The following is a 24,936-nucleotide window of genomic DNA, read 5'->3' as shown; positions in this document are numbered from 1 at the left end:
TTTTGCTTTTATTTCTTGGCGAGGGACCGGAGCATGGTGCAGTAAATTTTCATGACTCCCCATGTAACCGTTTCAGCATGGCTGACAATTCCTCGCCGGCTCTTCAGCGCCACAGCACAATGGGCCGAATCTTCTGGCCCTACATGAAGCCAAAGCAAATGGATTTTGCCCAGAAGTGCACAACGGGGAGTGGAGGCAGCAGGGAGGAGAATCCTGCCACCTCCTTCCCTGCCACACACACACACACAAGGCTCGGGCTGGCAGGGTTGTCCCAATGCCTGTGAAGAGTTTTGGAGACAGCTCCCGGGTGCGGATCCATGCCAGCCCTACGCGGCAGCAACAGGAGCTGGTGAGGAACCACTGGGCCAAAGCTCGGGCTGCCCTGCAGGTGATTTCAGTGTGACTCATGGCACTCCCTCCAGACTCCCTGTGTGATGTTGGGAATCCCCACCTGCCCGACTTTCCCCTTGGAAGACAGCCCTGTGCTTGGAGGGGCACCATGGCATGCACAGCCCTGGCACCTCCACTGCCCTTTCGACCGCCCGACCAGGCAGCATCCTTTGGGAAGAAAGCAAGATTATATCACTTTTTTGGGAATTCCTGGACATCAGCAGTTCACTGCAACCCCACTGCTTTGCTGTGGTACTTTGCAACCCCGTTGGAGGGCTGAGACATGGGGGTCAGCCCCTTGGCTCCTGTGGTGTGAGCGGTGCCTTCAAAGGCAAGACCCAGCCCCAGCGGCGCAAGGCGCTGGTTTAACTGGGAGCACTTGGCCAGAGACCTGTCCCTGCTGAGGCGGTCTGGGCACGAGTGAGGAGTTTGTTCATTCCCCCGTGCTGTCACGTGGCTGCTCGGTGTTTTGGCGTTTTAATTACACACGGTCCTGTGTATTTAAGGCTGGTTTATGGGTGTTTATACTAATGCGTAAACCTGCAATTTAGAAGCTCAGTTATAAATCAACATTGCTGAAGGTCTTGTCCCTCGTGCCGTGAGATCGGTCTCCAGATTTAGAAGATAGGTTAGAGGGGGAAAAAAGGAGGATTGTTTAGTTTTCCTCTGGTTATGATGATAAAGGATCACAGGATGGGGTGCGAGGTGCAGCAGCTGGGCACAGAGATCCGCCAATGTCATCCAGAGCAGAGTTTCCATTTTGACTCTGCTCTTATGCGTCTCTGCCATAAGTAACTTGTGTTTCTGCAGCAAATCCCAGCCCAGGAAGAAAAGCAGTGCCACAGCTGCTGATCTGATACTCACAGGAGGGTGGTGGCACCCCACTGGTGATGTCTTCAGATCAGGATGTGGGCTGCAATGACCAGAGCCCCGTCCTGCTCGACACCTCAGGAAAGGAGCTTTTGTACCCAGGAGCTGCTGGCACAGACTGGAGCCAGCTTCCTCCAGCGGCAGTGAGCAGTGGGATAGCACATTCCCACTGGTGGGTCCTCTCCCAGTACATCCTAAGGACAGCACCTCCACATTCCTATTTTTATGTACAACATTTTTTTACAGCTTTAAGAATCATCTCGCACCTTTGCCCCTTACCAGCTGCCGTGGAGCCTGGCTGTGCCAGGGATGGGTTTGGGTTACTGGTGTGCTCCTGCAAACCCCCTCGCAAAGGGAAGGTCCCTGTCCCATGAGGGCAGCCCAGGGAGGGGGTGTTTTTGTAGGGAAAGACCCAGGGACTCCTCAGCATCCTCCTGTCCAGCTGTGGTCCCTCCTCTCTACCGTGGGTGCCTTGGCTTAGCTGGACATTTCCCACTGCCTCCAGCCCCCTTTGTCATATCTTTAGGGGTTATTAGGACAAAAGGGGGTTTGGGAGGGTGTAGGGGCAGCACAGTGGCCTGGGAGGGAGCCCATGGGCAGGATGACCCTGTGGGCAGGATGACCACTGGGGCTGTCGGACCCCGTGTCCCTGGACAGGTGAATCACTGCACACCTTCCTCCCGATCCCGCTCCTGGATCCCAGCCTTACCTCCTGCTGCAGTTTCCTGGCTGGTGATGCCTCTCCTGGCTCAGGGAGCGGGAACACCCCGGAAGAGAGATGGTGCCAGCAGCTCCCAGCGCAAGGACAGTCACGGGGTAGGGCAGGGGTCCCCCTGCCTCCCTGGGGTGCCCCCAGCTGCAGGGGGCTGGGCTGTGAGAAGGTCCTGCAAGCAAACAAAAAACCCCAGAATATTTCAGAAAGGGCTTTTTCTTTCCCCCCCATCCTTATTTCCAGTCCTCCCACCTCTCAGGGCAGCCAGCAGAGCTGCTCTCTGGCCCTGTTTCCCCCTGCCCAGCACCCTGAGACGCTCCCACAGCCACCAAGCCCAGCCAGGTCGTGCCATCTACAAACTCCCGGGTTTTTTAATGATATATATTTTTTTTTCCTTCTCCTTTTCTTTCCCACCCCTTGCCTTTTCCCATGCCATACGCCTCCCCCTGGCCCCCCTCCCCTTGCCACCACCCCAAGCCCTCGGCTGGCCGAGGGGCTGCGAGGTGCGGGGTGGGTCTGGGGGTTGCGGGGGGCTTTGCATTGATGCATTGATCGCCCATGGTCTCCGCCTGACCTCCCTGCTCCCAGGGAAGCAGTCTCCATGGCTACTGGCCCTTCTCCTTCAGCGCAGACTGTAAATTCCTGCAGGCAAAGCCCAGCCTTGGGGGTGCGAGGGGGGGAGCCGTGAAGGAGTAACCAAAGCCAAATAGAAAGAAAGAAAGAAAGGCTGGGAGAGAGAAAAAGGGCGTTGCTTGGATGGGGCTCTCCTTTCCACTCCCCTTTCCCAGGTCCCCAGCACCAGGGCAAGGCGCCTGCTTCCCCCCTCCAGCACTGCTGCTCCTGCTCCTGCTGCTGCTGCTCTTGCAAAACTGGAATTGGCTGGGATTATTTAAGGGAAAAAAAAAGGAGGAGAAGGGATCAGAGCAGCCGCCAGAGAGAGGGCGATAGAGTCCACTTTCCTCCAACTGCCCTGGGTCTCCCTCCCTCGCTCTCTCCTCTTCAGCAGCACCAAGAGCCCCAAACTGAACCCAGAGCAGCTTTTTCCATCAGTTCAGTTCCCTTCCCTCCCTCTGTCTCACACACGGCAAGGAGAGAGCCCCTTCCTCCCCTTGATTTTCCTTCGCATGCTCAGCCCCTTGTTTCCTTTAAAGCACTAGAAATCCCCCTTCTTGCCCCCGCTCCTCCCTGCAGACTGGGATTGCAATGGGAGCTTTGCAGATTGCTGGATTTTCCATCCTTTTCTTTCTCCTCCACTCTGGAAACACGCTGGCAAATAAAGCCAGTCAAGGTAAGAGAAAATCTTCCCTGCTCGAAGGTTTGCTGTTTGATGTGTGGATTGGGCAGCCGGATCTCCTCGTTAGAGCCGGGGTTTAAGTGCAGGCTGGAGAAGGCAGCAGCAGTAACAACAAACAGTGGAGGGGATTTTAAATGTCGCTTGCAGATATTCTCGCCTACTGCCTTGGACTGGGGTTGGGTTTGTAAACTCTTTAATGAGTTGCGTTTCTTAGACTTCAGGGTTTTTTTGTTTTGACTCTTTATCTCAAGGCACGGGGTGCAGGGACAGAAAATTAGGGTGGGCAAACAAGTCTGCATCCATCACAGGCAAAATACGGCTGTTTGGAGGGGCTTGGAGGGCTCTGCTGGTTTTGTGTCTGTGAGATGGGGCTACCACGGCAGCAGTGTGGGCGAGGAGGCTGCTCCGGGCTGGGTTGGAGGGCAGGGATGGCGGAGCGGGCGTTGATAACGCCGGGAGGCTGCATCTGTGCTCGGGGACTTCACATCGGCACGGGGGAATCTCAGATGTTGGCTGCAGGGGTGTGGGCAGCAGAAAACTTCGGGTAGCTGAGCACAGCTAAGCCTGAAAATTAAGGGAGCCCTTTCCCTATCTCTTGGAAAGAGAGGTATGTCCCATCCTTATCAACTTCGGGCTTTTCTGTTCCATAACTCCCGTGTTGAGCCAGAGCCTCCCCTTCCCAGACGTACACACGGAGCTTTATGTATGGTCTATCTATACCTTCGCTTTTCTATAGCACCTCTATATTTAGCTCAGATTTTTTCTATCCACGCGCGCGGGAGTGCGTGCGCCCACACGAGCACACACAGCCCTATACATGATCCCGTTGGCTGTCTCAAAGGGGGTTTTCTCCTTAATTCACCACTATCTGGACAATCTGTCGGGTTTTCTCTTTTTCTTTCCATAGCATGTAAGGTTTCCCCAGCCCGGCTCTGGCTGGGCTGTTGTGGCAGCTGCGTGTTTGTGCGTACGGTGAGATTAAATAGCGTGTGAATGAAATCTCGGAGCGCAGGATATAATGAAAGATCTCTTGTAGGCGGATTCCAGCCACGCGCATGGTCGCCCGAGCCCTGTCACCGACAAAGTTAGAAGGAATTTCAAGGCTATTGTCTTATCTGGCTCAAAGTGTTTCTAAAACAATAGGCGACTTCTCCGGAGGGCAGCCTGGGCAAGCAGGAGAGATTTTCCAGGGCAAAGGTTTGGTGAGAAGGCGTCCAGCTTCACGTATAGCTTTATGATTTAGGCACAGAAAGGAATGCTTAGGTTTTTATCCCCCCTCAAATTATCTTGAGTGTATGCATTGCTTTCATTTCTTATCATAATATTTATTTATTAAGGCCTTTTGGTTTCCAGTTCCATTTAAGCCTGAGCCAGAATTGCATTAAAATAGCAAAGTGAAATTCCATCGTGCAGAGACTTGACAGATCCCTTCAGGGAAGAAGAGGGGTGGAGTGGGGGTGGAGAGAGGTGAGCTCAATCCTGCGCTGGGGTTCATAGCCCGCCGTGCGCCTGGGACAGCGCTGGCTCCTTCCAGCTGTCCGGCTGCTCGCCAGCCAGGGGGGCTGCACTGGAGAATTGATCCCTGAGGCTGCAGTCGAGGGGTTCTGTGGGCTGGGGAGGGGCAAAGGTTGGTGCCTATGGGGCTGCAAGGACTCTGGGCAGGGGTGGGCCCGGTGCTGGTCCTTTTTGGATGAGACCGAACTCACAGGCATCATTTGGGCATCACTGATGGCAGGTACAACGTGTGCCTTTCCTCAGAACCCACTGTCTCCTGGTTTTCTGACTGTCACCGAGCTCCTTGAACCTTCTCTGTGTGTCTGGGATGTGTTAGAAGGATATTTCTCGAAAGTATCAGGTGTGTGTGCCAGGTGACACCCCAAGGATGTGGCACACATCAGCCTGAAACCTTTGCCCTTTTGAGGGACAGCCACCCTTGCCAGGTGACTGTCACGGGCTGGGAAAGGCTCCTCTCCCATCGGATGGTCTTGTCTTGCTGGGATAATGTCGTGTTGTGGGTCGGGCTTGCTGGCTCATTTCTTTGCACTGAATTACCCCAGAAAGTTTAGTCTGTGGGGAAGGAAGGATTTAGAGAGCCTGCTGCTGGGCCTGGAGGGTGTCTGCCAGTGGACCTGGCTGCCTGTGGAGTCAGCTTAGGGCTAGGCAAGCTTTCAAGAGGAGAACTGACAATATAAATCTAAATAACCATAGGGACGCTCCTGACACACATCCACAGCTGGGATGGACTCTCTCCCTGCGGTCCCCAGGCCAAGCTGCCCAAACACTACTGTGCCCACCACTCCTCTGGGTTTTGGATAGATAATGTCACCCCAGTCCCAGCTTCTTGTCCATTGGTCCATCTCACAGTCTTCCAGGCAGAAGAGTTTGTCCTGAGCTCCTTCTCTCAGTGGAGCAGTGCCCTTACCTGCTGTCTGCCAGCATCAGTCCCTCTCTGTATGTTGGGAGGACAGAGCCCAGGGACTGGCAGCTCTGCACCATCCTTGGGCAGTGCCAGCCTCTCTGGAAGCACCCTCATCACTGGGAACACATCCCAGGATTTGCCACTTTTCCTTGCAACTAATTGCACATCCCCTCAGATGGTGCCGTGGAATGGGTCTGGGAGGGAGATGCAGCATCTCCCTGGGAGACCCCAGCACTCCAGTTTGCAGCCCTTGGCATTCCCACAGCCCCCATTCAGGGTCCTGGGTGGGGTCAGAGCCCCAGCCCAGCCCACTGGGCACTCGATGGTCATCCATGGTTGGCACCGGCCCTTGTGGCTGGTGCTGTGTGGCTGCCCGGGGCCAGAGCCACTGTCCCACGTGAGGGGCTGGTGCAGTGGGATGCACCTGCAGAGCCTAAGCCGCCTGGGATTACTTTTCTGTATTTTTTTAAGGAGTCTAAAATTTTCCAATTGCAGCGTGGAGATGCTGTTTGATTCCCCTCCCATTGCCGCCAAACCTCCTCCCCCTTGGCCTCTGCCTTCCTACCTCTCCGGCATTCACAGTGTGCGACTGTTGTGCCTGTCCCCTCCACCCCGCTGAAATATGAAATGTAAAACTGTAAACATTTCACATACACAGTTCAAAGGAGATCTTTGACTGAGGGCGTCTAACGTGCCTGTACCGAGATTAAAAAAGGGGAGGGGGTGGGTAGGAAGGAGGGAAGAAGAGTTTTTTTGTAACTGCCAACTGGAGTATAAATATTCAGACACCTTGAGTCTTCCAGTGCTGATGTGTTGCTCTCTCCAAACTGCTCAGGAATTGGGGGTTCTTTTCTTTTATTTTTATATAGATTTTTTTCCTTTGCAGACAGCCACACCAGAGCAATCAGTTTAGAAAAAAAGTATGCGTGATTGACCTTAACCTTCACTTTCAAAATTCTAAGTCCCCTGAGAGGCTTTAGGAGAAATCTGGGATGGCAAATTAAGTTTGCTCTGTCTGGCGGCCCTGGAGGATGCCCGGCTGTGTTTTGGAGAGGCTGTGTCCCCGCTGGAGATCTTGAGATTGTTGCTCCCGGAGCAAAAAACAAACAAACACATTTTTTAAGGCAAGGCTGGGTCAGTCCGATAAGCCAAAGGAACAACAACAGCAATGACAATTCCCTGGGGAGATGAACACGCTGCTGGCGTGGAGCATCAAACCCTCTGTGGGGAAGTGGTGATGGAATTGGGTTGAAGTGACCAGGGTTGGCACAAGGAGGTGGGATGGAAGTGGAGGGACCATTTCCTACCCAGGGAATGGTGGTGGAACTGGGATCCATCAGGATGACCTGGACTGCAGAGGATGGACAGCTCAACCTGGCTCTGCCCTCATGGGAATGGGAAGCATCAGTGAAGGGGATAAAAAAGCCCTTTTCTGGGTCTTTGACAGCTTTGGGGAAGCAAAACCCATGGTGAAGGGTATAAAGCAGGGTCTGGGCACTGGACGGTAGGGTCACCAGGCTGGGAATGGCCCCAGTTCCTCACTGTGACTTGTGGTTCCTCGTCCTTCCATGCTCCATCACTCCATAGGGCCAAGCACTGGGGCTGCATCTCCTTCGTCCCACCTGCTTTTGGGAAAGCTGGGTGGCTGTGTGGGCACTGGGCTGGTTCAGGGGTCTCCATTGCATGGGGAGATGCAGACATCCCCTCTGAGCCATCCTGAGCACAGGTACCTGCCCAGGGACCCCTGGCACCCCCATCCTGGCAGCAAGACATCACCCAGCACCTGAGTCGGGATCTCCGAGTTCAGATGATACTTCTTTAGCCAATTTACAAAAGGCTGCCCTGCAGAGCATACTCCTCCCCTCTCCTGGCCCATATCCCCTCCCAGGGGGCTGCCACTGCCTGTGGCCATACCCTGAGCCCATCCTGCTGTGGCACAGCACGAGTCACCCTTGTGAGCTCCCTGGACGAACAAATGATTAATAAACTGCACCACAGTGTCTGAGGTGGTTATTAATACCCTGGTAAAAGGAGCTACTGAAGTTATAAAGCTTTAATTTGGCATTAAGGCCGAGTGGAAACTCCTCATGTCTGCCAACAGCTACACACACATCCCCATACAGACAGGCTGTTAATATATATGCCTATATAAAAACAAAGAATAAAATTAATTTGTAGAAAAAGCTGAAGCGCTTGCAGGAGAGGGGGAAAAGGATGGCGGGTTTGTTTGTTTAGGGTTTTTTCAGGCCAGTTTTTGCTGCCCTGTCTCACCCCCCTCCTCAGATTTATTGGGACTTTCGGCCTATGGATAAAACCATCTTTTATTATTTTTTTTTAAACAAAATAAGGAAGTGAGGAAAGAGCCTCAATCCAGCCTCTAAAAATATACGAGCTGTTGCTTTATCCCCCTACTCGCTGTCGGGTGTGACGCCGCAGGGCACAGAGGTGGGACCCGGGTGTCCGTGGGCTCTGCCACCGCCTCCCCCGCTGGCCCTCGGTCAAAGCCCTTCGGCTCCCGGTGGGTGCGCGCCGGTCCCGGGGAGGTGGCGGTCCCCCCGCTTTTGGCACGCTCGAAATGGCAGTGGCGTTGAAACCGTCTGCCTCCGCTGCCTTTGAAATGGAGAATAAAGCTGCAGCTGGAGCGGAACGGGGCCCAACAGCCAGCGCTGGAAAATCCCACCCACAACGGAGTAAAAAACATGGCCCGAGGCGCGGGGCGAGCGCCGCAACCTCCTGCCCTTCGCCGCAGCCCGCGGCGATGGCCGTGCCAGGGATGCTCCTGCCCTCTGAGGAGCCCTGCTCAGCCCCAGCGCAGTGGGACAGGGGCACGGGGCTGGGCAGGGAGCGGGGCCACCGTGGGCGAAACCTGCGGTCCCCAGCGAGACTCAACATCTTCATCAAAACCAAATTCCCCACTGGGTGCAGAATTCCCCAGTGCCAGGGATTTGAGGCATGATGTGGCCATCTGCGCTGCCCGGTTTGGGCTCATTTCAGGCAGCTGTGGGTGAAAAACAGCGTTTTTTGGTTATTTGTGGAAGGAAGAGATGGAGGGGCTGTAGGGGTACGGGTCTGCAGGGGGACTGGCAAACCTTCCAGAAAGCCCACCTGGATTTGGGACCTTGTCTGGAGCAGGTCCCCTGGAGCAGGGGGACAAGAAGGGCACACCCCAGTGAGGAACTTCTGAGAGCAAATAGGGACAGGAACATCAATAACGATTTTTTATTTAAAAAAATATATCTTCACTTGTCTCGAAGATGACCCCTCTCACATGGTGGCAGCAACTCAAAGCACCTGCAGTAAGGCCACAGGCAGCTTTTTGGATGGCGAAAATTCTCCTGCAGGAAAAACCAGCTGCCCTGAGAGAAAACCTTCCCTTTCATGGGAAAATGTTGCTTGCGTTGACAAAAATGCTAAAAATTGAGTTTTTCAGAGGGTTTTACTCTAATTCACTACATCATTTCTGAAGGAGCCAAAATTTCAGCATTCTAAAATTGGGATCTTTGCCAATCCCAGGACAGCTCCTGGGGTGCCAAGGAGGGTATTTACTCATTCTTCCCACAAACACACTTTTTTTTCAATTTCTTTTTATTTTTTTCATAATCCTGTAACCTTTCGGAATGACTCCAGCTTTGGAAAAATTACAGAGTGGAAAACTGATAATGTTTTCTTTTGTACTTTTGCTGCTGTGTAATCTTTCCAAAGTTAGAGAACTTTTGAAGTTACAGAATGGGAAAAAAGAAAAAAGATGGAAAAAAAAGATGCTATACATGTGTGAGTGGGAAGGGGCCAGTGGTGCGTTCAGTGCCTCATGCATGTTGTTCGTGGTCTTGAGATTGAGAGTGCAGAAGGAAAAAGAAATAAGAAATAAAACTCCCCCAAAAGTGAGATTCCTGGCAAAAGGCTGGGAAAGTTTCAATGATATGATTGATGCCTGGTGGATGCTTCTTGTTTTGAGTGTTTTTAGGGGAAGGAGATGGGGTTTGATGGATGGTCTGTACAGTTTGGGTGCTGGTTCCCACCTGTGTGCCAGGGTGGGTGCCTGGGGTGCCAGACCTGACAACTGTCACCTTGGCACCATGACTCAAAGCATCACATGATTTATGACTTTGGGGGAACATCTGAAGGGGGGTTCCCAACCATGCAGGGCCAGGACCAGGATCTGCAGATTCAGTAGATCTTTGGGTCAGCATCAGCTTTGCTGCTGCTGAGTTCCCACGCACATTGTGGCCAGCACGTGGCATCCCCCCACATCCCCCTGCTCCAGTGCCACGACCTCCCACCGCCCCTCTGGGAGCCCAGTGAGGGATGCAGGAGCCTGAGGCGAAGTCACTGGGATGCTGAACAGCCACACTCAGCTCCCCGAAGGGACAAGAGCCCCATGGGACCCCTGGCACAGGCAGGTGATGACGCTGGCTGCTGGGGTGGCCGCAGTACCGTGGCACCGTGACCAGTGCCATGGCTGCTGTAGGTGCCAGCCAGGAGCAGGGCCCTGCTCCCCGTGCAATCCCTCCATCGTCCCCACCGTGGTGGGTCAGCCTCCAGCCGGTGATTAATGGCCCAAGGGAGGCCGTGGTGGCCGCGGGCCATGGCTAATGTCAAATAACAAATATGAATGCGGGCTGTAAATATTTATACAATGCGCAGGCACGTGCCGCCTCCCTGGTGCAGAGACAAAGCTCTCCTCCTCCCGGCCGGGTGACTCACATCTCCCGGCAAAGAGCCGCCGGGGTGGCCGGGACAGGGCTCGGGCTGGCGTTCGCGCGGCCGTGGCCCCTGTCCCGCGGAGCTGCAGGGCTGCCTGCCCGCCCACCGCTTTGCAGGGATGTTTTGGGTCTCTGGAGACCTCCTGGAGCACTTCTGTTCTTGGGGCTGCTGAAAAGCAGTTTTTTAAAGGCAGCTGAAAGCTTTGAAGCCTCACATGCCTCCTGAGGGGATACAGGAAAGCTGGAGGGACTCTCAAGTCCCCTTTCCCCAGTGACAAGCTTCCTATCCCTGTGAGAGGAGGTGGAAGCAAATCCCTGCAGGAGCAGCGCTGGTGCTCCCCACGTGCCGGTGGAGCTGGAGCCTGGGCTGCTCTGGGAGCCCTGCCCATACCTGAGGGGCTGCGGGTGATGCTCAGCCCCCGCCTGATCTCCAGGCACTGGCAGCCAGGGAGGGGATGTGCCCGCTTCAGGGCACCACATCTCCCTGACTGCCAGAGCAGGGAAGGAAGGCAGTGAGAGCCGGCTGAACAGCCTTTTGCTCACAAACCTCCACTCCATGTGCTCGAGGCTTCTCCATTTCCCAAATACCGTTAAAACCTCCACTCCACGGCCTCCTGTCACAGCAAGCCCTTGGGCATTGCTGCTTGAGGCCATCGCCAGCACGTGGAGCTCTGGATGTGATATCCTGGGTACCACGGCACTGCATCCCAGAGAAGGGGGTTGAGGGGCAACAGGGGATGGGGATGATCCAAATTTTGTCCATGCCCCCAAGGAAGCCTTAATGTTTTTCCCTGTTCTCTCTCCTGCTTCTCACTCCTGGCTCCCAGGTTTATTTAGTGTGGTCCCTGCTAAATTGTGCACATTTCTTGGTGCCTAAGAATAGAAAGTGATGATGATTATTTGGGTGCCTGGTTGGTTCAGGAAACAGCTAATTGGAGACAGAGACTTTCACCTCTGCCTGGGCTGGCTCCAGCCTGGACTAGGAACGCTGGAGCAGCATTTCCTATCATCAGACACATGAAAGGGCCAGGGACTCTCAGGGTGATGTGTCCAAGAGGGGACACAGGTTGTGCTGTTTGGGAGTGGACCCAGCGATTCACCATGTCCAGAGCCCATCATCCACTGCATCAGGGCTGGTTGAGGAGCTGGAGGCTGCTGGGATCCATCACCTTGGGCGGTGGCTCCCATGGGGACAGGGGGTAGAGGTCCCAGGCTCTCCCCATTGCTCCCCTGACCTGTCCTCTTGCAGATGTTGATGAGTGCGTGGAGGGCACCGACAACTGCCACATCGATGCCATCTGCCAGAACACCCCCAAGTCCTACAAGTGCATCTGCAAGTCTGGCTACACCGGGGATGGGAAGCACTGCAAAGGTAGGGACACGCCGCTGTCAGAGCCGGAGCCTTGCTGACGAGTGACAGCCCGGCTGGTCAGAGGCCAGCGGTGGCTCGTCAGCGTTGGCCCATGCAAAAAGACCACTTGCTTACCCCAGCCCATTGTAAACCTTTTATTCCTCTTTTCTGCCCCAAACTCCTGGCCTGTTGACAGTGCATGGGGACAGAGAGGACTCTGACTGTCCTTGCCGGTGCCATTGTCCTGGCATGGTTGGGGCTGCCCATGAAGGGTCACTTGGGTCTTGTTTTGAACAAAGCTGGGTTTATTTTCCTGCAGGATTTCTGACCCCAAGGCTGCAGAACTGCATTAGCAGCTAAAACATAAGAAACTGAAAAATAAGATACAGAAACAGAGATATAGATGGTGTAGATACCAATATAGATGTAGATATAGGTGTAAATGGAGATATTGACATAGGTATAGGCATATATCTATATATAGATACAACTGAGTGGGGAACGGAAAGAAAATGGGTTCCTTGGGGCAGCAGCAGCAGGAAAGCGGGACTGGGGCAGGGGAAAAATTCCCAGCTCTGCATGGAGCAGGTTCAGGGTCAGGATGGGCTGAGTACAAACAGCAGAGGGATTAAAGCGCTCCAGGCACTGCAGAGCTTTGCCATGGAGATGGGCCGCTCTGCCAGCACCCCGGCAAATCCCAAGAGGTTCCCAGCACTCTGCACCAAGCTAAGGCTGTAAGACCCTGGGTTGGCTGGGGGTCCAGCATCTAGACTGGGAAGAATGGGGATGTTTTTGTAGGGTCTGGAGGGGTGCTGCAGGTGATAATGGAGCTGAGGACCTGCTGGAATATGCAGAGAGAGCAGAAGACCCCAGGGCACGTTACCAGCTGGGTGGCAAAGATGTTGGATGCAGGGAGCAGCACCCATGGGGGGCAGCAGTGGGGGCAGCCCTGCAGCTCTCCTGCCCTTCTTCTCCCCAGACGTTGACGAGTGCGAGCGGGAAGACAACGCGGGCTGCGTGCACGAGTGCGTGAACATCCCCGGCAACTACCGCTGCACCTGCTACGACGGCTTCCGCCTGGCGCACGATGGCCACAACTGCTTAGGTGAGGGATGTCGGTGCATTGCAGTTCCTCAGCTGCTCCAGCACCTTGGGACCAACCACTTCCCAAGACCTGCTGCAGAGCCACAGAACCGTGGTGGCACTCCCAGGGCATTAAGCTGGCTGCAGGCATGTCCTGTGCTTCAATGGCTCTCCGGGAACAGGATTGCTCCCCATTACACGGGGGTGATGCCAAGGAAGGATGCTCCATGCTGGGAGAAAAACTCGCTCTGTGGGTCTATCCATAGACTGGGAGGGTTGGGGTAAGGCAGAACTGGGAGAGTTGGGTTTGGGCTTGCTGGGGGTGAGGCACAGGCTCCCCCCAGCCACATCCTGCTGTGACAAGCAGCCGGGCCAGCAGCTCTGCGTGGCTGCCCAGGGCAGGACCAGCTCACCCGGGCCCTGCCGCTCTCTCCGCTCGTGCCTTAGGTCAGCCCTGCACCTGCCAAAATAGATGAGTTAATAGCAAATATGGTGGGGATGGGAACCAGCGAAGGGACTGGATAAATAATCCCCGGGCCAAGAAAAACCCGGCATCTGCCTACGGAGCGGCCATGCATCCTCCCTGCCACTTCCCACCGCCCCAAACTCCATCCGGCCGCGGCGGAGCCAAAGCTCCCGTCAGAGCCCCGGGGCCCATCGAGCTGCCCGCGCCCGTCACCCGCTTCCTCCCGCGGCATCTGCGGTGGGAGCTCTGGGGCACGGAGCCGCCCGCCTCCCCTTCGCCTGGAGCTCATGCTATTTTCTAATTAGTGTCTGCAGAGGGGTCATTAATGAGCTCATCACTGGGAGGAGGAGGAGGGGGAAGGGATTATGGACACATACGCTTTGCATTAACCACCATCACCGGGATCTTTGCAGTCTCCTCGGGGAGGGGGGAGATTTACACAGCTGGGAGGAGGCGCGGGCGGGCGGCTCTGCCTTCCTCTCCCGGGGGAGGATGAGCCCGAGGAGAAGAAAGGAAAGCTGGACGTCATGTGTTTACAGAGTTGGGTGGGAGGGGATGGAGATGGCTGGGGAGCAGCCGGGCAAGCAGGGATGTGGGGGGAGCATGCTGGCTCCCACCTTGAGCCCTTCCTTAGCTCATCCCAGCACCTCATCCTTGATCCTGACGCGCTTGGCCCAACCTGCCTGCATTCCCTTTTAGTCAAAAGAAAGAGAAGTAGAGCAAAGCAGCGTGTTGCGCCCAGGCTCTGCCAGTGCCATGGGCAGGAGCTGAGCTGGAGAGGGATCAGGGTACGTGCCCACCAGAGTCCACAGGCCCCTCCACTGCCCACCCTGGGCGACCTTTTGAACCAGGACAGGAATTCAAGCCCCCGTCCTGACACAGGCTCTGCTGGTTTCTGCCCATCTCTGTTGTGTTTAATAAAACAGGTATTAGAGCGGCGGAGTCTCGTTTCAGCCATCGGGTTTGAACGGCTGCCTCCTCATTTTTGAGCAGAGCTGGAAGGAGAAGTTGCAAGACATTAAGCCCTTGTTCTAAGCGGGAGGATTTGAGGAGAGTTATTGGCATCTGCAGGACATAGCTTGGCTGTGATGAGCATTGGAGGAAGCCATAAGCTTCCCGCCATCACAGAGGACGTCCCTTTGTGCCTGGCTGCAGCCCAGGTATCAGCCCTCACTGCCCTGTGGGTGAGAGGGTGTTTTCAATACCTCCTTTCCAAGATAACAAGTTTGTGGGGTGCTCCTTGGCTCTGATGCCTGGCCATTTCCAGATGGAGCTGCAGCCCTGCTTTGATATTTCTGAGCGTCCCCTCAGGGCTGGAGCACAGTGCAAGGCACCCACACTGCTCGGGCATCCATCTGTCCATCCATTTTGCCCAAAAACAAGAGGTTTTGGTGCGTGTTGCGCTGTTTGGGGAGGGGGCCGGTGCTGGGGGGCCTGGGAGCCCCTGGCGCGTGCCATCACCGAGCCGCTATTCCGGCGTTTCCGGTGGGCAATGCTGGCGGGGCTCAGTTTTCCCCTCAGCCGCGGCTCTGCAACGCTCGAGTTCACAGGACGTTTTCTTTGGCATGGGGCCCCTCGCTTCCCGGCCCGACACCATCACCCGGCACCACGGGCAGAGGGGGCAAGGGGCGGCCACGGCACAGATTTGTCTCTGCCCAAGCCCGGTGTCCCGGTTGCTCTGGCACCTCAGGGTGCTGGTGAGTTCAGCTCGGACCACTGTCCCCAAAAAGCCTCTAGAGAGAGCAATGGGCAGTTACTCTTCATTAAATGCAGGATTTGCAGGGCTGGAGCAGGAGCAGCCTGGGGCGAGGGCATTGCTGCTGCCACGGGGCCACAGCTCAGCCCCTTCCAGCCTTGGCTTGTTAAACCAAAACAGGTGTGAGGGCAGCCGAGCGGCAGGGCAGGGGATGCGAGTCTCCTTACAAGTAATTATCCCTGCTCTGGGTTAAGGTTTCCCAGCTCCTCCTAATGAAGTGCAGGCATCCCCAGCTGGCAACAGGCTCCGAGGGGCTGGGAGCAGGGGCTGGCTGCAGCCAGCATCCTGGATGAGCATCCTGGGTACTTTGGGGTTTCTGAGACAAGGAAAGCCCCTTTCTCTGTGGTCTGGTGTTCCCTTCTGTAAAATGAGGCCATGAGTCAGGGAAGCTGTATGATCCCTGCACCCACTCCTGCTGTGCTTTGCCTTCATCCCCTGCACTATCAAGCATTCCCCTTTCCTCCAGCTGCGGGATCACAGATGTAAGGCAGCAGTAGGTTGCTACCCAGCAGATCTGTCCCACCCGGTCCCCACGGCCTTGGTGTGCCAAGCAGCTGTGCTCACCCCCTGCCACCTTCCCTCTGCAGACCTGGACGAGTGCTCGGAGGGCAACGGTGGGTGCCAGCAGACCTGTGTCAACATGATGGGCAGCTACGAGTGCTTCTGCCGGGAGGGCTTCTTCCTCAGTGACAACCAGCACACCTGCATCCAGCGCCCTGAAGGTCAGTGCTCAGCAGTTCCACACCCCGGGGCACCCTTCATCCCTGCATTTATCAGGCAGGTCTGTCCTCTGTCACCTCTGGCCACTCCTGCCCGTGTTTAGGTGCTGCTGCTGGGTTTGTGGTGTGGCAGGTTTGAATCTATGACAAACACGTTGGGAGAGGTGATAATGTCCTGCAGCAAAATCCTTGCAGGTCCCTGCACAGCAATACTGAACAAGGGATATTAATCCTATGCCCAGAGCAATTTATTGATAAATGGAAGGACCTGGAGTTCCTCACACCACCTTAAGAGACACATCTTCCCCTGCCAGGTCTTGCACAGCACTGAGCCCTTCGTCTCGGTATCAGCTCTAAATTGTTGCCGTCTGGAGCAAGCTCTTAGCCAAAATAGGAGGAAATGAGAGATTTTTGCGTCTCTGCTGATTTTTATCTCTGCTGCTTGGCAAAGCCAGCTGAGTGTTTTTGCTTTCCTCCTTCTCCTTCCCAGCTGTGTTGGTCACTCCAGCTCCCCAGGAATCTTGCCCTGCCCAGGATGGCTGAGCAGCTGCAGCGGCATCTCCTGTGTCCCCATCCTTGCATGTCCAAGAGGGATGAGCTGGCTGCTCCTTCCTCCCGGTGCCACAGTGGGTGGTCCCTGCTGGGAACAGGGATGCAGGTGCTGGGTGTTGAGCTCAATGGGGTTTAAAGCCACCTCGAGATGTGGGAGCAGGGTCTCACCCAAGATGGGAGGGATCAAAGGCTGAAGGCTCACAGGTGGTTTTGTCCACCTTTCCAAGCATCTCTGTGCCAGGAGCTGGCCAGGGTTATCCTGTCCCCACAAGGTCTTCACTGACAAGGTTTCCCCTCCTTGCCATCATTTCCCCATCTCATCCCACATCAGACGTCCTTCTGCCACTGCTGACTAGTGCCAGCAGCTTTTGGAGCATTTCTTTGCTTCCTTTTCTCGTTTAGAAGGCATGAACTGCATGAACAAGAACCACGGCTGTGCCCACATCTGCCGGGAGACTCCCAAAGGGGGCATCGCCTGCGAGTGCCGTCCCGGCTTTGAGCTCACCAAGAACCAGCGTGACTGCAAACGTAAGGAGCACTCCAGGGCTGGGGATAGGGCCCCCCAGGGACCCCCTAACCCTGTCCCCATGGCACAGACACCTCCTGCCCCTGCAGCAAAGCCGTGACCCCGTGATAGCAGTTAGTTTGTTGAACCTGAATCTCAGCATGCTCAGCTCTGCCTCTGTTGCCTTTACAGGCAATGCTTCTGGCAGCCCCCTTTGCCATGAGATGTGGTGTCCTTATATGACCAGGCTGAAATGGCAGTTCAAGGGGGTCCCAGAGGCTCAGCATCCCCTGTTCTTGTCCCAGTGTTTCACTTTCCAAAGGGGAGCCGAACAGGGAGAGTGCAATCGGCATGTGAGGAGCGCAGGAATCCTCTCCCTGGGGGTTGTGGTGCTCTCAGCCTGTCTGATCTCCTGCCAGCATCCCACTGGCAGTGCCAGGGTTATTAAATAGATATGTGTGTGTTTATGCAATTATTTTTATTTTGTTTCTCATTTGCTGTGTGCAGCAAACATGTAAAATCGCTGATGAAATGGAGGTTTAATCCTGTGAGCCTACTTTCCCTCTAAGCTAAATGAAGAGCACACCTTGCCCCCTGGGGATGGCTGGCAAGGATTCCCAAAAGCTCCTGTGTCATTCCAGAGCTCAGGAAAGTTTCACCCTTCCCCTATAGCACTGGATTAATGGTCAGGGTCAACCACCCCCTTTGCTCGGACTCCACTGGTGGCATTTAGCAGACATGCAGAGGGAAGACATGAGAAACCACATGGCAGTTTGCATCTGCCAAGATCCCACAGGGAAAGTGAAGGGCTTTAGGAATTATCTGTGAGGGAAGGAGGGAGGGAGGAGGAAGGAAGGAAGGGAAGGAGGGAGGGAAGTCTGCGGGTACAGACGAGGTGTTTCCAAGCCAGCTTTATGTACTGCATGTGGATGCCAGGCAGGAGGAGCTGGGGCCATGGTGACACTGGTGCTTTGCTCCCACAGTGACCTGCAACTACGGGAACGGGGGCTGCCAGCACACCTGCGATGACACCGACCAGGGGCCCAAGTGCGGCTGCCACGTCAAATTCCTGCTGCACTCGGACGGGGTGACGTGCATAGGTAGGTCAGGCCATCACCTGCACGTGGGTTGGGGTGTGGGATGGCTCGTCTTCCTCCCTGGGTGATTTGTCCTTGGCCTGTGAAGGGTTTTTCCCGAGCCTTGGGGATGCGGCGATTTCCTTTTGCTGAGACTGGGAAGCTCAGCGTGTGTGTGAGGGATGCTGCGGTACCCGCGGGGTGCAGGGATGTGTCTCTGCTCAGCCACAGGGAGCAGAAGTGGTCTTGGTGGTGCTTGAGGGGATACCTGGGGACAGATTGCTGTGCTGGGGTGCAGGCAGGGATCCCTGCCTGCCTCTGTGATGCTGAAGAGAGAGTGGTGAGGATGTCCCCACCCTAGGAATTGTTACTGTCGCTGTCAGTGGCAGCTTTTGAGGAGGGACATGGAGGGGGCAGGTTTGCCCACAGCAATCTGTTCTGACTTGGTATTGTGGGGCCTTGGCTCAGGAACAATTGTCTTGCAAAAAAAAAAAGAACAAAACCAAAACCCCAGCAACCTGACAACTCAACCACCCCCAGAATTGTCCTTTTCCTGTGTGTGTTTTCAAATTGTAAAACATCAAGCAGAGATAGAAGTTTTACTGGTTTCATATGCTTGTGCTGTTTAACAGCTGCTTTGATTTAAAAAATGTTATATTTGGGGAGTGATTAAGTCCACAATTGCTTGAGACATTTGAGTTCTTATTGCAAAATGAAAAAGAAAAAGGAACTGAAAGCAAGAGAGGTTTTGGCTCCCCATGTCCCTGCTGTGCTTGAACAGAAAACCCTCCGTGCTTTCCACAGACGGCTCCGTCCTCAGGGCAGAGGATCCCCTCTGAGTCCCTGGCTGCTCCCTGCCAGCTTGAGGGATGTTTGGGGCTGAGCCCCCAGCAAAGCCCTCCTGCCTGTCAGCTCACTGCTGCCTTAATGTCACCACTGTCCCCCAGCCCGCTCCCAGGATGGATCCCAATCCCTCCTGGCTGCTGGCAGGCGCTCACAGCCCCTGGTCCCCGCCGTCCTCGTGTTTGCTCCCACAGCCATTGCGTCATGTCCCACCTCTGAGGACCCTCCCAGGGGCTTGTTGCTGTGCCTGGGTGGGGAGACCTCCTCCAACGGGGACCTCAGGACCCCGGGTGTGTCAGCTGGCAGGTTCCTCCTGGATGAAGGGCCCTGCATGTGGCATCTGACTTGGGCAGCTTTGGGACCAAGGATGCTCCTGATCTGTTGGGTGTTGGGGGTGAGAGCAGCTCTCCAAAGCATCTCATGACTTGGGGGATGCTTCAGAGCATCAGTTTGCTGGGGGTGGGGGTGTCTCTGCACTCAGACCCTGGGTACCACAGGTGTGAGGGTGGGATTTGGGGGTTTCCGAAATCACTCATCCTTTTGTCCTTGGCCAAAGTTTCCCTCTTTGTCTCCAAGCCCTCCATTGTACTGCTGGGAAGGCATCTCCCACCAGAGCCAGCACATCCCTTTGAGCTCTCCCCTTGTCCACCTTTCCAGGGGAAATCAAACACTGCACTAGAGGATTTTAGGAGCAGCACCAGCCCAAAGCCCACCACCACGCCTGTCTCATCCCTTTGGGCTCTGCAATCCCTTCTCACAGGAAGGGGCCTGCCCAGCTCCTGCATTCCCTGGGGGATTCCCGATCCCCAGCCCCACCGTGGGAACACCACGGGATTGTGCTCCAGCCGCTGGGAGCCAGCAGCCGCCCCGCAGGGATGCCCGGCCGGCAGATTTACAGCCGAGGTACCTGCTCGGATATTTATAACCACCCTTTCTTGTTTTATGGCTCGGGCACAGCAAACAGCCCTCCCCCATCCACACTGCCCCCTTCACCGCCCCTTCCCCATTTCCTCCAAAATATTTCATCATTTCAAGGGGAATAAAGTTTCCAGTGAGGGGAAACGCAAAGTCGTTCCCCGGGCCATGGGCTTTGAAATTGTACGCGGTGTGTTTGATGGGCTGCCGGGACAGGCCCCTGGTCCAGGTTCCCTTCAGATCACACCACGCGGCAGGAAGCACGATCAGCCCCTCTGAGTGACAGTTTCATTAGGCCACGGCCGGTGTTTTTCATTTTTCCGCTTTTTATTGCTGCTTTTAAAAATGCAGATAATGAGGAACATGCCTCTGAGCACAGGGGCCATCGCTAATGGCTCCCAACATGTCTGCAGGCGCGAGGGGGAGGGGGAGCCAGGAGGGGAGGCCGATGACCTTATATATTTATATTTATGCTCCAAAAGCAGCCTTTAAAAAAAAAAAAAGAATTAAAAAAAGCACATAAAACAGCCCTCCAGCAGCCAAGGGTGCAGTGCCCGTGGGGAGATGCAAAAACGGCTGTCACGGTTGATGCAGATTTTGGCTTTCCAGGAATATTTACCCTCCAGGGCATCATTGCAGTTCCCTCCCACCTATATTTGGGGTGCAGCAGGGCTGTCGCCAGCCCCCCCACTTGTGGCAAGCACTGGTGGAGTGGGAGGGGGCGGACGGGGAAGAAATATGATTAGATGGAGAAGGAAACTAAACCCAGCTCAAATTTTATGGCTGATTTCCTGACCCACGCCCAGGCGGTTGGCGGCGGCACCACTGATGCTCCCCAGCTTTGTGGAGCTGGCGGTGCTGGGAGCGGTGCCGGGAGCTCTGGACCCACAGCCAGGGTGCACTGACCCACGGGTGAGGCTGAGCAGCCCAAGCACACCCAGGGTTTGGGCTCACTGCTGGCTTGGCTGCTAAATCCGAGGGGTGCAAGTGCCACAGGCGGGATGTGGTTGCCTTCCCAAAGCCCATGGCTGCACAGTGTCCACATGGCTCCGTTCAGGGATCACCCCCTGCTCTGGCACGTGCTGGTTTAGTTCCCGACGAGGGTGAGGACCTGGTTCCCCAGACTAACAGGCTGCACTAACGCTCCTCATAACGCGCTTCTCCCGCTCGCATGGGGCTCCAACCAGCCCAGCACAGCTGGAGGGGGTTTGGAGAGGCTGAGGGACATGGAATGCTTGGGAGGTGGGAGAGAAAAAGCCCAAAGGGACAGTTTCCACCAGGCTAGAAAGGCAGCAGAGTTGAAGCCATTGATGTGTGACACCAACCAAGTTCCCTGCTGGACACTGTTTCTAAATCACTTTTTTATAATGTTAAACAGGGGAGAGACACTTCCAGCAACACGTTATCCTTGAGACGTTTTCTAATGGTAAATATTTTTGTTCTCTCTATCTCTACGAAGGGGTCTAACCGTAGATGGTCTCTCCTCTCGAGATCATAACGGGGCTCGGGGGCTGAGCTGCTGTGCTAACCGCATGTCTCACTAACCCTGCCCCGCTGCTGCTTCCAAACCCCACCAGGCCAGCCTGGGGCTGGGCTGGGGGACAGAGCAGGGAACCCTCCCCGCGCTGTGCTTGCATGGGACGGGGCTCTCACGCTGCTTTGGTGGATCCAGCCCGGCGCCGGGGGTGACAATCTGCTTTCCAGTGGCTGTGGCAGTGGTTTCCCCCCACACCCAGGAGGAGCTCACAGTGGGCTGCCAGCGGCTGTGTGGTGGGGAGGGGGATGCTTGTGCCCATCTCTGTGCTGTGCACTCCCATTTACCCCTTCCTAGAGCCCACCCGCTCGAGGATGGTCCCCTCTGGGACCTTCAGGGTGTCCCAGGGTTTGGCCTCGCCATGCACAGTGGCTCTCAGCCCAGAGCTGCAGCAATGGCAGGGCTGCAACAGCCCTTTACAGGGCTGGGAACCTCCCCAGGGATTTCTTTGCATCCCCATGGGGTTTCCAAGCCCTTCACAAAGGTAAGGTGATGCCTCTGCTCTGCAAGGAAATCAAGGCAGAAGGTGCAGCAACTTGTTAGTCGTGGGGAATCTTGTTTCTGGATGTGCTGGGTGCAGGCAAACTCCTGCCACGTCCAGAAGCTCTGGGAGTGCAGCTCACTAGCACAGGGACCGCCGACTGCAGCTTTTGGGCAGCTCTTGCAGAGCCTTGCACACAGGGGTGGGAGAAGGGAGGGACCCCAGATCTGCGCCATCACTACGCTCCAGCCAGCCCAGCTGTCATTCCTCCGATTACTGCGGAATTATCCCCTCTGGCTCGTGGGATCACATCCTGCTGAGATTGTCACTTCTGAGAAGGTGGAGGTGAGGCCACAGTGTCTGCAGTGAGGGTGCTGAGCAGGGTGAGGAGTGCCATGGCACAGCAGTCAGGCAGTGAGACCAGAGCTGGGATGGAGGAGGGTGGAAAAGAGTCTGAGAGTGTGTGTGTGTGTGTGTGTGTGTGTGAAGCTTTGTCCTCTCCCTGCCCCAGCGATGGAGGCCTCACCACAGCCCTGTGTGGCTGGTGAGTCACGCCAGGCTGGGAGCAGCCCTGGGCTGCCAGCTCCGCCGAACAATTGCTGCTCCCCGGGGCCATTCCGGAGCCCGGCCGCACCACCAACATCCACGGCCTCACAGGTACCCCAGCAGCCCTCTCCAAGCTTTCTGCAAGCCCAGGACAGGGTCCCCCTCCCTTCGCAGAGGGGTTTGCAGCGGTGCTCTGGCTGTGCTAGCTGAGCTCATACCCAGTGGCCACCCTGGGCAGCTGCCCTGGGATGGTGGGTGGGACTGGCTTTAATGTCAGCTGAAATTCCCGAAGGTGTAAAGGGGCCAGGAGGGGTACCGCGCTGCTGGAGGAGGCTGTGAGCATGGTGACAATACGCCCAGGGCACCACATTCTCTGGAGAGCCCCATCCTCCCTGCTGCAGCTGCTTCTCCAGCCTGATCCCGCTGGCAGCACCTGAACCAAGCCAATCGTCTCATCTCAGTGGTGACCCTGCGGTCCCCAGGCTGCTTCTGCATCAGCTGCTGGAACAAAGGCTGGCATTAAACAAATGATTCACTGGGCTTTCAGAAAGTTTCCCTTCCCTTGGGCGCGGTGTCACCCGCCCCGCGCTGCAGGGAGGGGATGGCCCTGGCACGGCTGGGCCGCGTGAAGCACAAGGACCTGGCTGGAGGAATAATATCTGCAGAAATCCTTCCCCTGCCATTAGGTTTTGTAATTGTGCTGGCGATTAATTTCATAAAATGGTCCCTTTTGTTCTCTTATTATGGGACATCATAAAAATAGCAGTGGCAAGACGAGCACAGAGCGATCCCAGCTCCCGAGCCCTGCAGCAAATGGTTGGATGGTTCAGTCATTCCTACCCCATGTGGTGCTTGCAAAGAGCAGGAGAACCTGGGATTTGCTCTTTCCAAGGAATCTCTTCCAGGCATTTTCATCTTGGGTTCCTTGAAGCCCAAATGCCTCATTTATCCGAGCAACCAGCCTTCTGAAAGGAATATTTTATTATCCTTTGTGAACAACTTAATGCACTTCAAACCATTGTTCTGGTGGTTAGGGTTGAAATTGAGGATTGATCTCACAGGGAAGCTGTCAAGCTGAAAATGCTTCATTTAAATTAGTGTCCCTTCTAGTCCTACCAACAACAGCTGACTTTGATAATGCTGAAATAATTAGCTTTTTTTTTTCAATTGGATTTTTTTTTCCACTGATGCTGCTTGCCTCTGAGTGTGTGTTTTAATTACATGATGTGTCTCCCAAATTAGTCTGAGATGCTGGACCAGCCACTGTGCCTGAGCAGTGGGTGACGGTCAGGGACTGACGGCACAGGGTCACCCATGGCTTTGTGGCTTGGGAGCTTGGTGGCAGTGAGGGGGACAGAACTCCCCTACCACCTCACCGGGGGACTGGGGCTGTGCACCCACACCCCTGGGAGCTGCAGCCTGGGCACTCGTGGTGGGACCTGTCTCTGGCTGCCTTTGCACAAGTGCTATGACTTTGTCCCTGCGAAATTTAATTCCTCCTCTTTGGAGCTGCCAAAGGTGGCTTCCATGAGGCCCTGTTTGTGGGGGACACCAGCCCCCATGTGTTCATTATTTCACGGCTCTGTGGCCTCGTTGCTGTTGTGTGAGAAGCCAAGGGCGGTTTCCATGGGCTCTGCAGGGAGGTTTGTACCCGCTGCCACTCCCAGGCTGTGGCAGGGAGGACGTCTGGGTGGCGTGACTCCCCCAGCCTTTTGAACACCGGTCCCTCACCCCAGCCTTTCTCTCCCCTTCCCATGCAGAGACGTGTGCTGTGAACAACGGGGGCTGTGACAGCAAGTGCCACGACGCAGCCACCGGCGTCCACTGCAGCTGCCCCATGGGCTTCATGCTCCAGCCCGACAGGAAGACGTGCAAAGGTAGGTGGCTGTGAGTGGGGCTGGGGTGCTCACTGCTCACTCCTGGGTGCCTCAGACCCCCGTTGTGTCCTCAGTGCCTGTAGGAAAGGGTCAGATTTAGCTGAGCTCGCCATTGCCCACAGTGCTCACTGACTTGGTGTTTGCATCCATGGGGTGGGGACAGGAAGCACGGGGACTGGGACACCTTGCTGCAGGCACCATGCTTGGCTCCACTCCCCTGGGAAGCCTGTGGGGAGGAGGAAAAGGGGGTCAGATCAATCTGGAGGCAATGGCATGGCCCTTGTGGGGCTAGAGGGTCCTGTCCCATCTCACTGCATCCCACTGCCTCAGCTGGAAGGGCTGGATGTGCCGGGAATCCACACCTGCTCTGGGGTTGTGAGATGCACGAGTCCCTTGGGGGACACTGCCCAGCCATGTCCCACATGGGGGAGAACACCCCGAGATGCTGCACATCCCACCAACATCCCCAACCACCTGCCCCTGCCAGGCAGGGCAGTCCAGGCTGCTTTCCCTGCACCCCAAACTTGCCCCTCTCAGGGCTGGCCGGTGCCTGCATTGTGTCTTTTGGCAGCTCTCAGAACTTGACCCCAGCCGAGAGGAAAGCCTGTCCCGCTGCTGGCTGCCTGTCTACCTGTTGACTGCTTCCAGAACCCCCTGCCCCTGCTATTTTATCAGAGCATTCACCCCTCTCCAATTCTGCAGTTTCCAGCGACGTGCAATAACCCGGAGCCACGTCCCCGGTGTCTGGGGCTTTATTATGGCTGCAGGCGGGTTTACAGCTCGCTCCCTCGCAGTCATAAAAAGAAAGAAAGCCTCAGCCCCAGCAAGGCAGCGCTGCTGCCAC

General features: G+C 55.7%; 1 protein-coding gene across 1 annotated transcript in view; it reads left to right on the top strand.

Annotated features, from left to right (window-relative positions):
• Window positions 1-3,175: 3,175 nt before the first annotated feature.
• The window catches only part of SCUBE3 (signal peptide, CUB domain and EGF like domain containing 3), a gene marked incomplete at both ends in the record, with an annotated part of 29,218 nt that continues 7,457 nt past the window's right edge, over window positions 3,176-24,936 (top strand). Inside the window, 8 exons of the mRNA XM_082296313.1 lie at window positions 3,176-3,260; window positions 11,638-11,760; window positions 12,719-12,844; window positions 15,632-15,766; window positions 16,718-16,843; window positions 17,804-17,920; window positions 21,033-21,080; window positions 23,976-24,092. Coding sequence (XP_082152439.1) covers window positions 3,176-3,260; window positions 11,638-11,760; window positions 12,719-12,844; window positions 15,632-15,766; window positions 16,718-16,843; window positions 17,804-17,920; window positions 21,033-21,080; window positions 23,976-24,092 — 877 coding nt within the window. The remainder of the gene's footprint in view (window positions 3,261-11,637; window positions 11,761-12,718; window positions 12,845-15,631; window positions 15,767-16,717; window positions 16,844-17,803; window positions 17,921-21,032; window positions 21,081-23,975; window positions 24,093-24,936) is intronic.

Source organism: Coloeus monedula, assembly GCF_965178545.1.
Source record: "Coloeus monedula genome assembly, chromosome: 23".
In the NCBI taxonomy this organism is placed as follows: Eukaryota; Metazoa; Chordata; class Aves; order Passeriformes; family Corvidae; genus Coloeus; species Coloeus monedula.
Note: the sequence above shows the minus strand (reverse complement) of the source record. Positions and strands in the feature narration are given on the sequence as shown.